At 52.6% G+C, this 16,246-nt stretch overlaps 1 protein-coding gene across 1 annotated transcript in view; it reads right to left on the bottom strand.

Annotated features, from left to right (window-relative positions):
* Nucleotides 1-3,404: 3,404 nt before the first annotated feature.
* Nucleotides 3,405-16,246, bottom strand: part of LOC132584239 (protein S100-A11-like) — a 381,641-nt gene continuing 368,799 nt past the window's right edge. Inside the window, exons 2-4 of the mRNA XM_060256063.1 lie at nt 15,028-15,063; nt 4,763-4,921; nt 3,405-3,714 (exon numbers count right to left, since the gene is read on the bottom strand). Coding sequence (XP_060112046.1) covers nt 3,547-3,714; nt 4,763-4,921; nt 15,028-15,030 — 330 coding nt within the window. The 5' untranslated portion in view covers nt 15,031-15,063 and the 3' untranslated portion in view covers nt 3,405-3,546. The remainder of the gene's footprint in view (nt 3,715-4,762; nt 4,922-15,027; nt 15,064-16,246) is intronic.

Below are 16,246 nucleotides of genomic sequence, written 5' to 3'. Positions count from 1 at the left end.
AACCGGGCTTGATTTCCCACTCCTCCACATGCGCCTGCTGGTGTGACCGTGGGTCAGTCACAAGTTCTCACAGAGGCGTCCTCTCAAGAGCGGTTCTCAAAAGAGCTCTCTCAGCCCCACCTGCCTCACAGGGTGTCTGCGGTGGGGAGGAGAAGGGAAAGGAGGTTGCAAGTCACTCTGTTGGGTAGTGAAGGATGGTGTATAAATCCAATCTGTTCAACTTCATCATCTGAGACAACCCTATGAATTAAAGGTGAGGTGATATGATCATCATCTTCAAGTATTTGAAGGGCTGTTCTATAGAAGAGGGTGTGGAATTGTTTTCTGTGGCCCCGGAAGGTAGGACCAGAACCAATGGGTTGAAATTAAATCAAAAGAGCTTCTGCCTCAACATTAGGAAGAACTTCCTGACCTCTAGAGTGGTTCCTCAGTGGAACAGGCTTCCTCGGGAGGTGGTGGGCTCTCTTTCTTTGGAGGTTTGTAAACAGAGGCTAGATGGCCATCTGACAGCAATGAGGATCCTGTGGATTTAGGGGGAGGTGTTTGTGAAGTTCCTGCATTGTGCAGGGGGTTGGACTAGATGACCCTGGAGGTCCCTTCCAACTCTAGGATTCTATGATTCTAAGTGTCCACAGGCTTCCTTGGGAGGTGGTGGCCTCTGGAGGTTTTTCAACAGAGGCTAGATGGCCATCTGACAGCAATGAGGATCCTATGAATTTAGGGGGAGGTGTTTGTGAAGTTCCTGCATTGTGCAGGGGGTTGGACGAGATGACCCTGGAGGTCCCTTCCAACTCTAGGATTCTATTCTATGAACCATTAGAGCAGTTCCTCAGTGGAACAGGCTTCCTCCTTGGGAGGTGGTGGGCTCTCCTTCCTTGGAGGTTTTTTAACAGAGGCTAGATGGCCATCTGACAGCAATGAGGATCCTGTGAATTTAGGGGGAGGTGTTTGGGAGTTTCCTGCATTGTGCAGGGGGTTGGAGGTCCCTTCCAACTCTATGATTCTATGCATCCAAGTTTGCCAGCTCCGGTTTAGAAGATTCCTTGAGATTTTGGTGGTGGAACCTGGGAACGGTGGGATTTGGGAAGCGGAGAGATGTCAGAAGGGTGTAATGCCCTAGAGCCCACCCTCTAAAGTAGTCATCCCCCCCCCCTCCGGGGAAACTGATCTTGGTTCCCTTGAGATCAATTGTAATAGCAGGAAATCTCCAGGTGCCACCTGGAGGTTGGCAGCCCTCCTGAATGTCCCCTTTGATTCTCTGGGACAGGGGTGGCCAAACTGCGGCTCAGGACCCACACGTCTGGGGAGCCCATCTGGGGAGGGTGGGATGCAAGTGCAATAAGTATATAAATAAATGTAGACTGCAAAAGACGACTTCTCTCTGAATCAGAGGCTCAGGGCGGCTCACAATCTCCTATATCTTCTCCTCCCCACAACAGACACCCTGTGAGGGGGGTGGGGCTCAGAGAACTCTGACTGAAGCTGTCTTTTCAAGGACAACTCCTGCGATAGCCATGGCTGACCCAAGGCTATTCCAGCAGCTGCAAGTGGAGGAGTGGAGAATCAAACCCGGTTTTCCCAGATAAGAGAGCTATGGCTGACACAAGGCCATTCCAGCAGCTGCAAGTGGAGGAGTGGGGAATCAAACCCGGTTCTCACGGATAAGAGTCCGCACACTTTGCCAGTACACTAAACTAGCTCTTTGACACACATTGTGTGGCTCTCAGAGTCCCCCAGTGCTTCACTGTCCAGCTTGGAGAAGGCATTTCTCTCTTTAAATCACTTCTCCAAGTCAAGCCAGATGACTGGTTGGAAAGAGAATTTAAAGTTGCTTTCTCTCCACATTTCTCTCCCTTCTCCCTCCGCCATTAATTTGCCTTCCTTGCAGCTCTCGAACATCTGAAATTCATGTCCTGTGGCTCTCAAACATCCAATGTGTATTCTATGCGGCTCTTATATTAAGCTAGTTTGACCAGCCTTGTTCTGGGAGAAGGGTAGGTCAGGGGTGTCGAACACGCAGTTTGGGGGCTGAATCAGGCCCCTGAGCAACTGCCTGTCCTCTGCTTCCTTCTCCCTCTCTTGCTTCCTTCCACATCACAGCTTGCTACCCGTTTTCTCCTTTGACTGAGGCTCCTCCCTTGGGGAGGAATAACTTGCTTTGCCAGGCTCCCTCAATCACACAGCAGAGCTACTGAGCCAAGCCTCTCTTTCTTCTATTGGCTGAGAATCCTCCCCTTCCTCGTCCCCTGTGGAAGGAAGGAAAGAGCCAGAGCTTCCTTTGCCCAGTTCCTTGGATCCCATAGGAGAGCTACAAAGAAAGCACCTTTAAGACCAATGAGTCTGTTTGTCTGTGTTCTTTATATGTTTGTCTGGGTTCTTTATAAAGTTTATCTCTCTGCTACCTAATCTTAAATAGGTGCACACATGGCCTTGCCCGACATGGCTCAGCCCAACCCAGTTTGGTGTAGTGGTTAAGTGTGCAGAATCTTCTGGGAGAACTGGGTTTGGTTTCCCACACCTCCACTTGCACCTGCTAGCATGGCCTTGGGTCAGCCATAGCTCTGGCAGAGGTTGTCCTTGAAAGGGCAGCTGCTGTGAGAGCCCTCTCCAGCCCCACCCACCTCACAGGGTGTCTGTTGTGGGGGAGGAAGGGAAAGGCGATTGTGAGCTGCTCTGAGACTCTTCGGAGTGGAAGGCGGGATATAAATCCAATATCTTCATCTACCTCACAGGGTGTCTGTTGTGGGGGAGGAAGGTAAAGGAGATTGTGAGCCGCTCTGAGACTCTTCGGAGTGGAGGGCGGGAAATAAATCCAATATCTTCATCTACCTCACAGGGTGTCTGTTGTGGGGGAGGAAGGGAAAGGAGATTGTGAGCCGCTCTGAGACTCTTCGGAGTGGAGGGCGGGATATAAATCCAATATCTTCATCTACCTCACAGGGTGTCTGTTGTGGGGGAGGAAGGGAAAGGAGTTTATGAGCCGCTCTGAGACTCTTCGGAGTGGAGGGCGGGATATAAATCCAGCATCTTCATCTACCTCACAGGGTGTCTGTTGTGGGGGAGGAAGGCAAAGGAGATTGTGAGCCACTCTGAGACTCCCCTGCCATAGAGAGCTTTAATGGTCAAGACGACCACCCTGAACTGAGCCCAGAAGCAAACTGGAAGCCAGGGTTGATGGAACACGACTGGAGCAATCCAGTCCCCACGACCCCAGCCAGTCAGCCCTCTGGTTGCAGCATTCTGGATCAACCGTAGATTCCGGACAGCCTTCAAGGGCAGCCTCAGGTAGAGCACATTGCAGTACTCTAATCTAGATGTAACCAGGGCACATGCCACACAGACAAAGTCTTTCCTGCTCGGGAAAGGCTGCAGGTAGGTGATCAATAACAAATAAAATAAGGAAATAATTTGTCACATCCATTTTATTGATACAAACATAGATGGTGGTGCTTTTAACAGCTGTGTCTGATTTTGGTCACACGCGGAGATCAGTTTTCTGGAATGTTCGGAATTTTGCTGGTGACGGGTCAGAGCAGGAGGGGTGGGTCACGGTCTCTGGGGTCCACTGCTGGTCGGGGATGACGTCACCTGAACATGGCAGGCTTGGGCCAGGCCACCAATGAGGTTCAAGAATTCACCGAAATCCAACTGGCCATCATTGTTCATGTCGAGTTTCTTCATCATGCGGTCCAGGACGCCTGGGTCCTTCTGGTTCTGAAAGGAATGGAGGAGGGTTAGAGGGAAGTTTATTGGGGGGGGGATCTCATACTCGTCTGAGAGGAAACCTGGTCATATTAGCATAAGGATGGGAGAGAAGCCATGTTGGATCAGGCCAATGGCCCATCCAGTCCAACACTCTGTGTCACACAGGGGCCAAAAAAAACCCAGGTGCCATCAGGAGGTCCATCAGTGGGGCCAGGACACTAGAAGCCCTCCCACTGTGCCCGCCCCCAACACCAAGAATACAGAGCATCACTTGCCCCAGACATAAGAATGTAAAAGAAGCCATGTTGGATCAGGCCAATGGATCATCCAGTCCAACAATCTGCCACACAGTGGCAAAAAAAACCCCCAGGTGCCATCAGGAGGTCCATCAGGACACTAGAAGCCCTCCCACTGTGCCCGCCCCCAACACCAAGAATACAGATCATCACTTGCCCCATACATAAGAACGTAAAAGAAGCCATGTTGGATCAGGCCAGTGGCCCCTCTGTGTCACAAAGTGGCCAAAACCCAGGTGCCAACAGCAGGTCCACCAGTAGGATCAGAACTCCAGAAGCCCTCCCACTGTTGACCCAAAAAAGACACAGCATCACTACCCCAGACATAAGAACACCAGGGATGCCATGTTGGATCAGGCCAGAGTCCCACCCAGCCCAAGACTCTGTGTCACAAAGTGGCCAAAACCCAGGTGCCATCAGGTTCACCAGTGGGGCCAGAACTCCAGAAGCCCTCCCGCAGATGCCTCCCAAACACCAAGAAGACAGAGCATCTGTGCCCCAGGCAGAGTGTTCCCTGTAGAAAGAGGGTGTTAAACTCATTTTTGGGGGGCGGGGCCGGATCTGACATTAATTGGGCCCTTGTTGGGCCAGGCCATAGGTGTTATAAAGTATCACGGCAGGTAGCAGAGATATAAACTTTATAAAGGGGCTCTGAGAGTATAAAGGGGTCATGCAGGTATTCTGGCAGGTACTTCAGTTCAGCTCCGGTGGGGCCCGTTATGGGGGATGACGGGGGGAGGGTTTCAGCCCTTCCATCATACCTTCGTGAAAGACGCCAGCTCCGTGTTCATGAACGTCAAGAACTCTTTTTTGGAGAGGGAAGTGGCATTCCCGTCACGCCCGGCGTAGCGCTGGAACACAGCCAGCAGCGACTCAATGCAGCGTTCGGTTTCCGTGGGGCCGCCGGAGTATTTCGATGACTGTGGATGACAGAGGTTTCCATTCTTAGTCAGAAAACAATTCCGTGGCCTGGTAGCAACCGGGCCGTGAGTGGTAGAATTATTTCATTATATATTGCAGGGGTGGCCAACGGCAGCTCTCCAGATGTTTTTTGCCTACAACTCCCATCAGCCCCAGCCCTTGGCCATGCTGGCTGGGGCTGATGGGAGTTGTTGGGAGCTGATGGGAGTTGTTGGCAAAAAAAAAAAATCTGGAGAGCTGCCGTTGGCAATCACTGATATATTACAATATAGTATTAGTAGTAATAATCAGGCCAATGGCCCATGCAGTCTAACACTCTGTGTCACACAGTGGTCAAAACCCAGGTGCCATCAGGAGGTCCACCAGTGGGGCCAGGACACTAGAAGACCTCCCACTGTTGCCCCTCCCAAGCGCCAAGAAGACAGCGCATCCCTGCCCCAGACATAAGAACATAAGAGAAGTCATGTTGGATCGGGCCAATGGCCCATCCAGTCTAACACTCTGTCACACAGTGGTCAAAACCCAGGTGCCATCAGGAGGTCCACCAGTGGGGCCAGGACACTAGAAGCCCTCCCACTGTTGCCCCTCCCAAGCACCAAGAAGACAGAGCATCCCTGCCCCAGACATAAGAACATAAGAGAAGTCATGTTGGATCAGGCCAATGGCCCATCCAGTCTAACACTCTGTGTCACACAGTGGTCAAAACCCAGGTGCCATCAGGAGGACCACCAGCAGGTCCAGGACACTAGAAGCCCTCCCACTATTGCCCCTCCCAAGCACCAAGAAGACAGCGCATCCCTGCCCCAGACATAAGAACATAAGAGAAGTCATGTTGGATCGGGCCAATGGCCCATCCAGTCTAACACTCTGTCACACAGTGGTCAAAACCCAGGTGCCATCAGGAGGTCCACCAGTGGGGCCAGGACACTAGAAGCCCTCCCACTGTTGCCCCTCCCAAGCACCAAGAAGACAGAGCATCCCTGCCCCAGACATAAGAACATAAGAGAAGTCATGTTGGATCCGGCCAATGGCCCATCCAGTCTAACACTCTGTGTCACACAGTGGTCAAAACAGAGGTGCCATCAGGAGATCCACCAGCGGGGCCAGGACACTAGAAGCCCTCCCACTGTTTCCCCTTCCAAGCACCAAGAAGACAGAGCATCACCGCCCCAGACATGTTGGATCAGGCCAATGGCCCATCCAGTCTAACACTCTGTGTCACACAGTGGTCAAAACCCAGGTGCCATCAAGAGGTCCACCAGCGGGGCCACTCATGGAACTCTGCTCCAGGTGTTCATCTAAAATGGAAGCAAGGATAAGGATCACTGCAAAGATCTTCCTGTTTCCAGCTATGGCTAGTCTGATCTTTCTGTCTAGTAGATTTTTGTATCCTGCAGGGTTCTTCTGAGGTTCTTCTCAGGGGAAGGCATCGGCCTCTCTGCCCTGCTCTTGGCCCTCCAGAGGAACTGGCTGGCCCCTGTGTGAGACAGGAGGCTGGACTAGATGGACCCTCCCTGGTCTGACCCAGCAGGGCTCTTCTGATGTCCTTCTCAGGGGAAGGCCTCAGCCTCTCCGCCCTGCTGGTGGCCCTCCAGAGGAACTGGCTGGCCACTGTGTGAGACAGGAGGCTGGACTAGATGGACCCTCCCTGGTCTGACCCAGCAGGGCTCTTCTGATGTCCTTCTCAGGGGAAGGCCTCAGCCTCTCCGCCCTGCTGGTGGCCCTCCAGAGGAACTGGCTGGCCACTGTGTGAGACAGGAGGCTGGACTAGATGGACCCTCCCTGGTCTGACCCAGCAGGGCTCTTCTGAGGTTCTTCTCAGGGGAAGGCATCGGCCTCTCTGCCCTGCTCTTGGCCCTCCAGAGGAACTGGCTGGCCCCTGTGTGAGACAGGAGGCTGGACTAGATGGACCCTCCCTGGTCTGACCCAGCAGGGCTCTTCTGAGGTTCTTATATTCTCTCTTTTTCCTGCTCTTGGGAGCCTTTCCCAGCTCAGGAGTCTGAGCCTCGTAACCCACTGACCCATGAGAGAGTGACTCACGACCCTTACAGATCCTCCTGACCAACATTCGACCCGCCACTCAAGGACAGATGAAGAGGAATCTCTCTCACACCCTCTAGTGGCCAAAGGCATCCCTCCGGTGAGAGCCTAGAGGCGAAGAGGGGGTGGATCAGAGGCAATGAATCATTTTGGGAACCTCATCCCTGTTGCTAAGCGACTGTGTGTTTGCTTTGGCCTAAAGAATGAGTTAAGGGGAGGGGAGGGGAGGGGAGGGCTGGGTGTGTCTCCCTGGAGAGGGGAAAGAGCTGGGCTTGGGAAGCTGAGTAAGTTTCCACAGCTCCTCTCTTTAAAAACACCTCTTCAGACCTCTCTCTCGATTTGTCATATGGGAAAATATGGGGATGAAAGAAAGAGACCCAGAGTGAAACACAGGCCTAGAGAGTGTGTGTGGGGATTTCTCCCAAATCCAATGAGGAAAGGCTGAAGGAGCTGGGTATGGTGCGCCTGCAGGCGAGCAGGCTGAGAGGTGATATGATCAGGGGTCATAGAATCATAGAGCCGGAAGGGACCTCCAGGGTCATCTAGCCCAACCCCCTGCACAAGGCAGGAAACTCCCAAACACCTTCCCCTAAATTCACAGGATCCTCATCGCTGTCAGATGGCCATCCAGTCTCTGTTGAAAAACCTCCAAGGAAGGAGAGCCCACCACCTCCCAAGGAAGCCTGTGGAAACTTAGAATCATAGAGCTGGAAGGGACCTCCGGGGTCATCTAGTCCAACCCCCTGCACCATGCAGGAAACTCACAAAGACCTCCCCCTAAAGTCACAGGATCCTCATTGCTGTCAGAGGGCCATCTAGCCCCTGTCCAAAAACCTCCAAGGAAGGAGAGCCCACCACCTCCCGAGGAGGAAGCCTGTTCCACTGAGGAACCGCTCTAACGGTTCATAGAATAAAATCCTAGAGTTGGAAGGGACCTTTAGGGTCATCGAGTCCAACCCCCTGCACCATGCAGGAAACTCACAAACACCTCCCCCTAAATTCACAGGATCCTCATTGCTGTCAGATGGCCATCCAGCCTCTGTTGAAAACCCTCCGAGGAAGGAGAGCCCACCACCTCCCAAGGAAGCCTGTGGAAACTTAGAATCATAGAGCTGGAAGGGACCTCCGGGGTCATCTAGTCCAACCCCCTGCACAAGGCAGGAAACTCACAAAGACCTCCCCCTAACTCACAAAGACCTCCCAGGATCCTCATTGCTGTCAGAGGGCCATCTAGCCCTTGTCCAGAAACCTCCAAGGAAGGAGAGCCCACCACCTCCCGAGGAGGAAGCCTGTTCCACTGAGGAACCGCTCTAATGGTCATTTTGTAGAAAAAAGAGGTGCCGCAGCTCATTAGCACAACTGAGTACTTCGTACTCGTGGAACTTCCTTACAGGCCCAGGGTAACGCCGATCGCCAATTTGAGGTCGGTCTTACCAGATCAAGGTAAGAGAAGTTCAGAGGTGGTTTGCCGTTGCCTGCCTCTGCGTAGCCACCCTGGACTTCCTTGGTGGTCTCCCATCCGAAGACCAACCAGGGCTGACCTTCCTTATGTGCTGAGATCTGATGAGTGTGCTAGCCTAGGCCATCCAGATCAAGGTAAGAGGTGGGTTGCCATTGCCTGCCTCTGCGTAGCCACCCTGGACTTCCTTGGTGGTCTCCCGTTCAAGTACCAACCAGGGCCAACTCTGCAGTCAGGTTAAAACGGATAAAAGGAAGTCCTTCTTTACCCAAAGGGTGATTAACGTGGAATTCACTGCCTCAAGAGGTGGTGGCGGCTACAAGCATAGCCAGCTTTAAGAGGGGGTTAGATAAAAATATGGAGCAGAGGTCCATCAGTGGCTATTAGCCACAGTGTGTAAATATGTGTGTGTGTATTATTGGCCACTGAGTAACACAGAGTATTGAACTGGATGGGCCGTTGGCCTGATCCAACAGGGCTTCTCTTCTGTTCTTATGTGACACAGAGTGTTGGACTGGAGGGGCCATTGGCCTGATCCAGTATGGCTTCTCTTATGTTCTTATGTGACACATTGTTGGACTGGAGGGGCCCATTGCCCTGATCCAACATGGGTTTCTCTTATGTTCTTATGTGACACAGAGTGTTGGACTGGATGGGCCACTGGCCTGATCCAAAAGGGCTTCTCTTATGTTCTTATGTGACACAGAGTGTTGGACTGGATGGGCCATTGGCCTGATTCAACATGGCTTCTCTTCTGTTCTTATGTGACACAGAGTATTGGACTGGATGGGCCATTGGCCTGATCCAACATGGCTTCTCTTATGTTCTTATGTGACACAGAGTGTTGGGCTGGATGGGCCATTGCCTGATCCAACATGGCTTCTCTTATGTTCTTATGTGGGTGGTGCTGAGAGGTCTCTCACAGCAGCTAGCCTTTCAAAGACAGAGTCTCAGAGCGGCTCACAGTCTCCTATATGCTCTCCTTTCACAACAGACACCCTGTGAGGTGGGTGGGGCTGAGAGATCTCTCACAGCAGCTGCCTTTTCAAGGACCATGAATTTAGGGGGAGGTGTTTGTGAGTTTCCCGCATTGGGCAGGGGGTTGGACTAGATGATCCTAGAGCAGGGGTGGCCAACGGTAGCTCTCCAGGTGTTTTTTTCCCCTACAACTCCCATCAGCCCCAGCCATTGGCCATGCTGGCTGGGCTTGGTGGGAGCTGTAGGCAAAAAAAAATCTGGTGAGCTACCGTTGGCCACCCCTGCCTTAGAGGTCCCTTCCAACTCTATGATTCTATGACAACTCCTACAAGAGCCATGGCTGACCCAAGGCCATTCCAGCAGCTGCAAGTGGAGGAGTGGGGAATCAAACCCGGTTCTCCCAGATAAGAGTCCACACACTTAACCACTACACCAAACTGGCTCTATTGTGGTCCCTTCCAATTCTATGATTCTAGCTCAGATGTAGAAGATGAAGATATTGGATTTATATCCCGCCCTCCACTCCGAAGAGTCTCAGAACGGCTCACAATCTCCTTCCCCTTCCTCCCCCACAACAGACACCCTGTGAGGTAAATGAAGATATTGGATTTATATCCCGCCCTCCACTCCGAAGAGTCTCAGAGCGGCTCACAATCTCCTTTCCCTTCCTCCCCCACAACAGACACCCTGTGAGGTAGATGAAGATATTGGATTTATATCCCGCCCTCCACTCCGAAGAGTCTCAGAGTGGCTCACAATCTCCTTTCCCTTCCTCCCCCACAACAGACAGCCTGTGAGGTAGATGAAGATATTGGATTTATATCCCGCCCTCCACTCCGAAGAGTCTCAGAGCGGCTCACAATCTCCTTTCCCTTCCTCCCCCACAACAGACACCCTGTGAGGTAAATGAAGATATTGGATTTATATCCCGCCCTCCACTCCGAAGAGTCTCAGAGCAGCTCACAATCTCCTTTCCCTTCCTCCCCCACAACAGACACCCTGTGAGGTAGATGAAGATATTGGATTTATATCCTGCCCTCCACTCTGAAGAGTCTCACAGCGGCTCACAATCTCCTTTCCCTTCCTCCCCCACAACAGACACCCTGTGAGGTGGGTGGGGCTGAGAGGACTCTCACAGCAGCTGCCCTTTCAAGGACAACCTCTGCCAGAGCTATGGCTGACCCAAGGCCATTCCAGCAGCTGCAAGTGGAAACCCGGTTCTCCCAGATAAGAGTCCGCACACTTAACCCCTACACCGCTCTGGCTCTCTGGCTCAGGCTAGCCTGATCTCGTCAGATCTCAGAAGCTAAGCAGAGTTGGCCCTGGTTGGTCTTCGGATGGGAGACCACCAAGGAAGTCCAGAGCGGCTATGCAGAGGCAAGCAAGGGCAAAGCCACCTCTGAACTTCTCTCGCCTTGATCTGGCTGGCCAGGGGGTCCGATCCTATGAGCCCCAAAAGAAGGTGCCCCCGTCCTCCATTACTTCCAACGGAGAGAAGGCATTTAAAAGCCATGCGGTCCCCTTTAAATGCGAGGGCCAGAACTTGCTCCCAGCTCCACCCCCAAAGTTCCACCCCCCTCCCCGGTATTTCATGAGTCAGACCTGGCAATCCTCGCTGGGCTGGATCCGTTCCCCGCCCTCCTGTAGATTCTGGCCCTCCAGCTCCAATTCCCGCTGCCATGAAAGCTGCTTTTGCATTGGTCGGACACCTCCCGCTCGGCCTTACACTTCTGCGTCATGAGGACAAAAGGCCTCCAACGCAAGAGGAAGCGAAGCTCTTTTCTGAAGAGGATTAGAAGCAGCAGCGATCGCAAGGAAGGGCTTGGGCTCCGGATGCCTGCAGTGGGCAGCCTTGTAACCTGACCATTCACGTATACCTTTATAAGACTGCCAAGTTCTCCTTGGGAGGAGCAACGGGGCATTTAACTGCTGTGTGGCAGCAGCCCTCACCTGGTTAGTCCCGGCTAGAAGACGACGACGACTGCAGATTTATACCTCGCCCATCTCTCTGAATCAGAGACTCAGAGCGGCTCACAATCTCCTCTATCTCCTCCCCCCCCCGCCCCCCACCACAGACACTGCAGAACCCCACAGGTAGTGTTTCCCCTGTCCATGTCAGAAAGGCTTCACCTTTTGAATTGTAGCCAAGAGTCTTTGATAGTGCATGGCAGGCAGAAATCCCACAGGTACTGTGAGTTGGGTGGGGCTGAGAGAGCTCTCACAGAAGCTGCCTTTCAAGGACAACTCCTGCCAGAGCTATGGCCATTCCAGCAGCTGCAAGGCCATTCCAGCAGCTGCAAGCGGAGGAGTGGGGAATCAAACCCGGTTCACCCTCAGATAAGGAGTCCACACATTTAACCACTACAACCAAACTGACTCTCCAGAAGCTGCCCCTTTCAAGGACAACTGTGAGAGCTCTGGCTAACCCAAGGCCATTCCAGCAGGGGCCAAGTGGAGGAGTGGGGAATCAAACCCGGTTCTCCCAGATAAGAGTCCACACACTTAACCACTACACCAAACTGTCTCTCTCTGAGGAAGGTTTCCATCTGTCCGCTTTGTATGTTTTTGTTATTTCCTCCTCTTTTCATGTGGAAAAATATGAGAAAGTTTGTCAAATCTTAAAGAGTTCAGCAAAATTCTCACAGGGGGTTTGAACAATGGGAGCCCAGTATTTGTGGAGGGGGGGGGGAAGTGTTTAAGAAAGAAAGAGGACCATAAAATTTAGAGGTTCTGGAGTTCTGCTCCTGTGAGCTCCTGCGCCAAAGGAGGCCTGCCTTCACGTAGAGAATTTTAGCCAAGATGGCTCTCCTATGATGCGCTGACCCTTCCTGAGGATTTATGTTTCCATGCTGAGCTCTCATAAGAACATAAGAGAAGCCATGTTGGATCAGGCCAACGGCCCATCAAGTCCCAACACTCTGTGTCACACAGTGGCAAAAAATGTTATATACACACATACACTGTGGGCTAATAGCCACTGATGGACCTCTGCTCCATATTTTTATCTAAACCCCTCTTGAAGGTGGCTATACTTGTGGCCGCCACCACCTCCTGTGGCAGTGAATTCACATGTTAATCACCCTTTGGGTGAAGAAGTACTTCCTTTTATCCGTTTTAACCTGTCTGCTCAGCAATTTCATCGAATGGGAGAAAAGTACTTCTTTCTCTACTTTCTCCATTCCATGCATTATCTTGTAAACCTCTATCATGTCACCCCGCAGTCGACGTTTCTCCCAAGCTAAAGAGTCCCAAGCGTTTCAACCTTTCTTCATAGGGAAAGTGCTCCAGCCCTTTAATCATTCTAGTTGCCCTTCTCTGCACCTTCTCTAATGCTATAATATCCTTTTTGAGGTGCGGCGACCAGAACTGCACACAGTACTCCAAATGAGACCGCACCATCGATTTATACAGGGGCATTATGATACTGGCTGATTTGTTTTCAATTCCCTTCCTAATAATTCCCAGCATGGCGTTGGCCTTTTTTATTGCAAACGCACACTGTCTTGACACTTTCAGTGAGTCATCTATCATGACCCCAAGATCTCTCTCTTGGTCAGTCTCTGCCAGTTCACACCCCAGTTCAACCCTTTTCACCACACCTGCAGAACACACGGATGTGTGATCCATGCACGTTATGCCCTGCAGGTTCAACAGCTCCAAAATGGCCCCTTATGCGGCCGCACCCTTTTCCCGGCCCTCCCTTGAGATGTGGAACCACACCTAACCACCTGGGAAGGATTCCCGCTTTTAAAAGCATAGATTTGAAATCTGAACCGACAAAACAGTAAAAAAAAAAAGGATTTAAGAAGGCCCCACCATTTTTGGGCGCAGTCTCCATTTCCCCACAGAGCCAGCGGGAACTTCCGCTCTACGCAGAGGTTGCGGTTGCCAGGTTTCAGTGCGAACGACAGTCATGCGTTCTCTGAAACCCCACATAGGGTTGCCAAGTCCAATTCAAGAAATATCTGGGGACTTTGGGGGTGGAGCCAAGAGACTTTGGGGGTGGAGCCAGGAGACATTAGGGGTGCAGCCAAGATCAAGGCTGTGACAAGCATCATTGAACTCCAAAGGGAATTCTGGCCATCACATTTAAAGGGACGGCACACCTTTTCAATGCCTTCCGTCCATAGGAAATAATGAAGGATAGGGGCACCTTCTTTTGGGGCTCATAGAATTGGACCCCCTGGCCCAATCTTCTTGAATCTTGGGGGGTATTTTGGGGAGAGGCACTAGATGCTATACTGAATGTTTGGTGCCTCTACCCCCAAAAACAGCCCCCCCCCAGAGCCCCAGATACCCGCAGATCAATTCTCCATTATTTTCTACGGGAATAAATCTCCATAGGGGAATAACAGAGTTCCCAGCAGACCTTTCCCTCCCCTCCCCCCGCTTTCTGACGACCCTGAAGCGGGGGCAGGGCCTCCAAACTGGGGGATCCCCTGCCCGCACCTGGGGATTGGCAACCCTAACCCCAGACAAGGGGAGTTGCAGGGTGGCCGCATACTGTGGAGTCACGCTGGGCCGTGGCCGTCTGTGCGCATGTCGAACATGAAGGCATAACCCCAGATCTTCCCGTCGCACGTCTGCTGAAGCAAATATCAGTGCGCCCTCTGTGAACATCTGTTTTCTAGAAATTTGTGGTGCCCCTCCATGTCCCCTCTAAGCTGCGGAATCTTGTGAGCAAAGATTCTACTCTGTGAGCTACAGGCATTAAAGTTGGGAGCCACCTCCCCACCCCAGCCAACACCCACTCCTCCCTCGCCTGGTTTGGCGTAGTGCAGGGGTGGCCAACGGTAGCTCCGCAGATGTTTTTTGCCTACAACTCCCATCAGCCCCAGCCTGGCCGATGGGAGTTGTAGGCAGAAAACATCTGCAGAGCTACCGTTGGCCACCCCTGGCGTCGTGATGAAGTGCAAGGGCTCTTATCCGGGAGAACCGGGTTTGATTCCCCGCTCCTTCACTTGCAGCTGCTGGAACGGCCTTGGGTCAGCCGCAGCTCTCGCAGAGCTGTCCTCGAAAGGGCAGCTGCTGTAAGAGCTCTCTCACCCTCACCTACCTCACAGGGTGTCTGTTGGGGAGGGGGGGGGGAAGGGAAAGGCGATTGTGACCGCTTTGAGACTCAAGGGTATAGGGCGGGATAGAAATCCAATTTCTTCTTCTGCTGCTGCAAAATTATTGTGCTCTGGGGTTGTTTTTCCTGAGCGAAGACAAAAAAAAAGCGCGAGTTGGAGGCTACAAATTGGTGAAGTAGCTCATGCTTAACTCGGGTTAGAGGGGGCGCCGGTGGCCCCCCACCCGCTGGATCCCACCGGTGTTGTCCGGCCCCACATCCCCCCTTCCCAGGTTCCTGCCCAGCCCTCATTTTCCCCCCATGTGGAGACAGTGACTTCACCCTTGGCGCATGCCTTTTGCTCTCAGCTGCCAAAATCCTCTCCCATATTCTCCAATCTCCACTGAATGGAAACAAGTTTTCTTTTTTTTTCTTTTTTTGGAGCTTGTTTTCTCTTTTGAGTGCTCTGGGGCGGAGGGAAATGGAAGGGGCGGAAAGGCCGTTTTTCTAAGTCCCGTGCGTAAAAGCGCAAAGTTTGGAAGCCCTGGGACCAGCGTGCCAAACGGGCGTCAACTTACCATGTCTGCGGAGAGAGAGGGCGAGGTGGACCACAGCTATGGGCTGGCTGGCTAATTGTGAGCAATGGGTTTCATGGGAGGCGAGGAGGGCTCGCCCCTCCCCGCCCCAGCCAACGCCCTTTTCTCCCTCCCTCCCTCGCCTGGTTTGGCAAGCGCTTCCCCCCCTTTCTCCCCCTCCTTCGGCGCAAAGCTAGACTTGCTTGTTTGGAGAGCTCAGCTCTCCGCCCTCACTCTGGAATGCGTTGGGGAGGGGAGATGAGTTTGCTTTCTTTCCCAGCCTGTTAGCTCTCGTTTGTTTTTCCTGGCAGGGCCGCTGAGGGTTGCCAAGTCCAATTCAAGAAATATCTGGGGACTTTGGGGGTGGAGCCAGGAGACTTTGGGGGGTGGAGCCAGGAGACATTGGGTGGGGCCAAGATCAAGGCTGTGACAAGCATCATTGAACTCCAAAGGGAGTTCTGGCCATCACACTTAAAGGGACGGCACACCTTTTCAATTCCTTCCTTCCATAGGAAATAATGAAGGATAGGGGCACCTTCTTTGGGGGCTCATAGAATTGGACCCCCTGGTCCAATCGCTTTGAAACTTGGGGGGTATTTTGGGGAGAGGCACTAGATGCTATACTAAAAATTTGGTGTCTCTACCCCAAATAACAGCCCGCCCAGAGCCCCAGATACCTGCAGATCAATTCTCCATGATTTTCTACGGGAATAAATCTCCATAGGGAATAATAGAGTTCCCAGCAGATATTTCCCTCCCCTCCCCCCGCTTTCTGATGACCTTGAAGCGGGGGGGGGGGAGGGTCTCCAAACCAGGGATCCCCTGCCCCCACCTGGGGATTGGCAATCCTAGGTTCCACCGCAGGCAGAAATCCAACTGGTGAAGCAACACCATAGTGGAGGGGAGATGCAGTGAGTGGGAAATCAAGCCGTCGGGGTTTTGCCAGAGCAGAAGAACGTGAGAGCAGCTCGGCTGCACCGGAACGCAGGGCGATTAAGCCCAGAGGCCTGTTTACGGCGGTGGGTAGCCAAAACCTCTGGAAACTGGAAGTTGGCGAGAAAGGCATGAAGGGGAAGTCCTCCTCGCTATTTTGCATCCCTCACAGGCTTGACAGGCCTCTGCACTTGTTGGGTCCATGACAGTGTTGCCAGCCTCCAGGTGGTGGCTGGAGATCCGGGCTCACGACTGATCTACAAAATAGGAGTCATCGCACCTTTAAGGC

This window comes from Heteronotia binoei, chromosome 1 (genome assembly GCF_032191835.1).
Source record: "Heteronotia binoei isolate CCM8104 ecotype False Entrance Well chromosome 1, APGP_CSIRO_Hbin_v1, whole genome shotgun sequence".
Taxonomy (NCBI): Eukaryota; Metazoa; Chordata; class Lepidosauria; order Squamata; family Gekkonidae; genus Heteronotia; species Heteronotia binoei.
The sequence above is the reverse complement of the archived record's forward strand: the minus strand, read 5'-3'. Positions and strand labels throughout refer to the sequence as shown.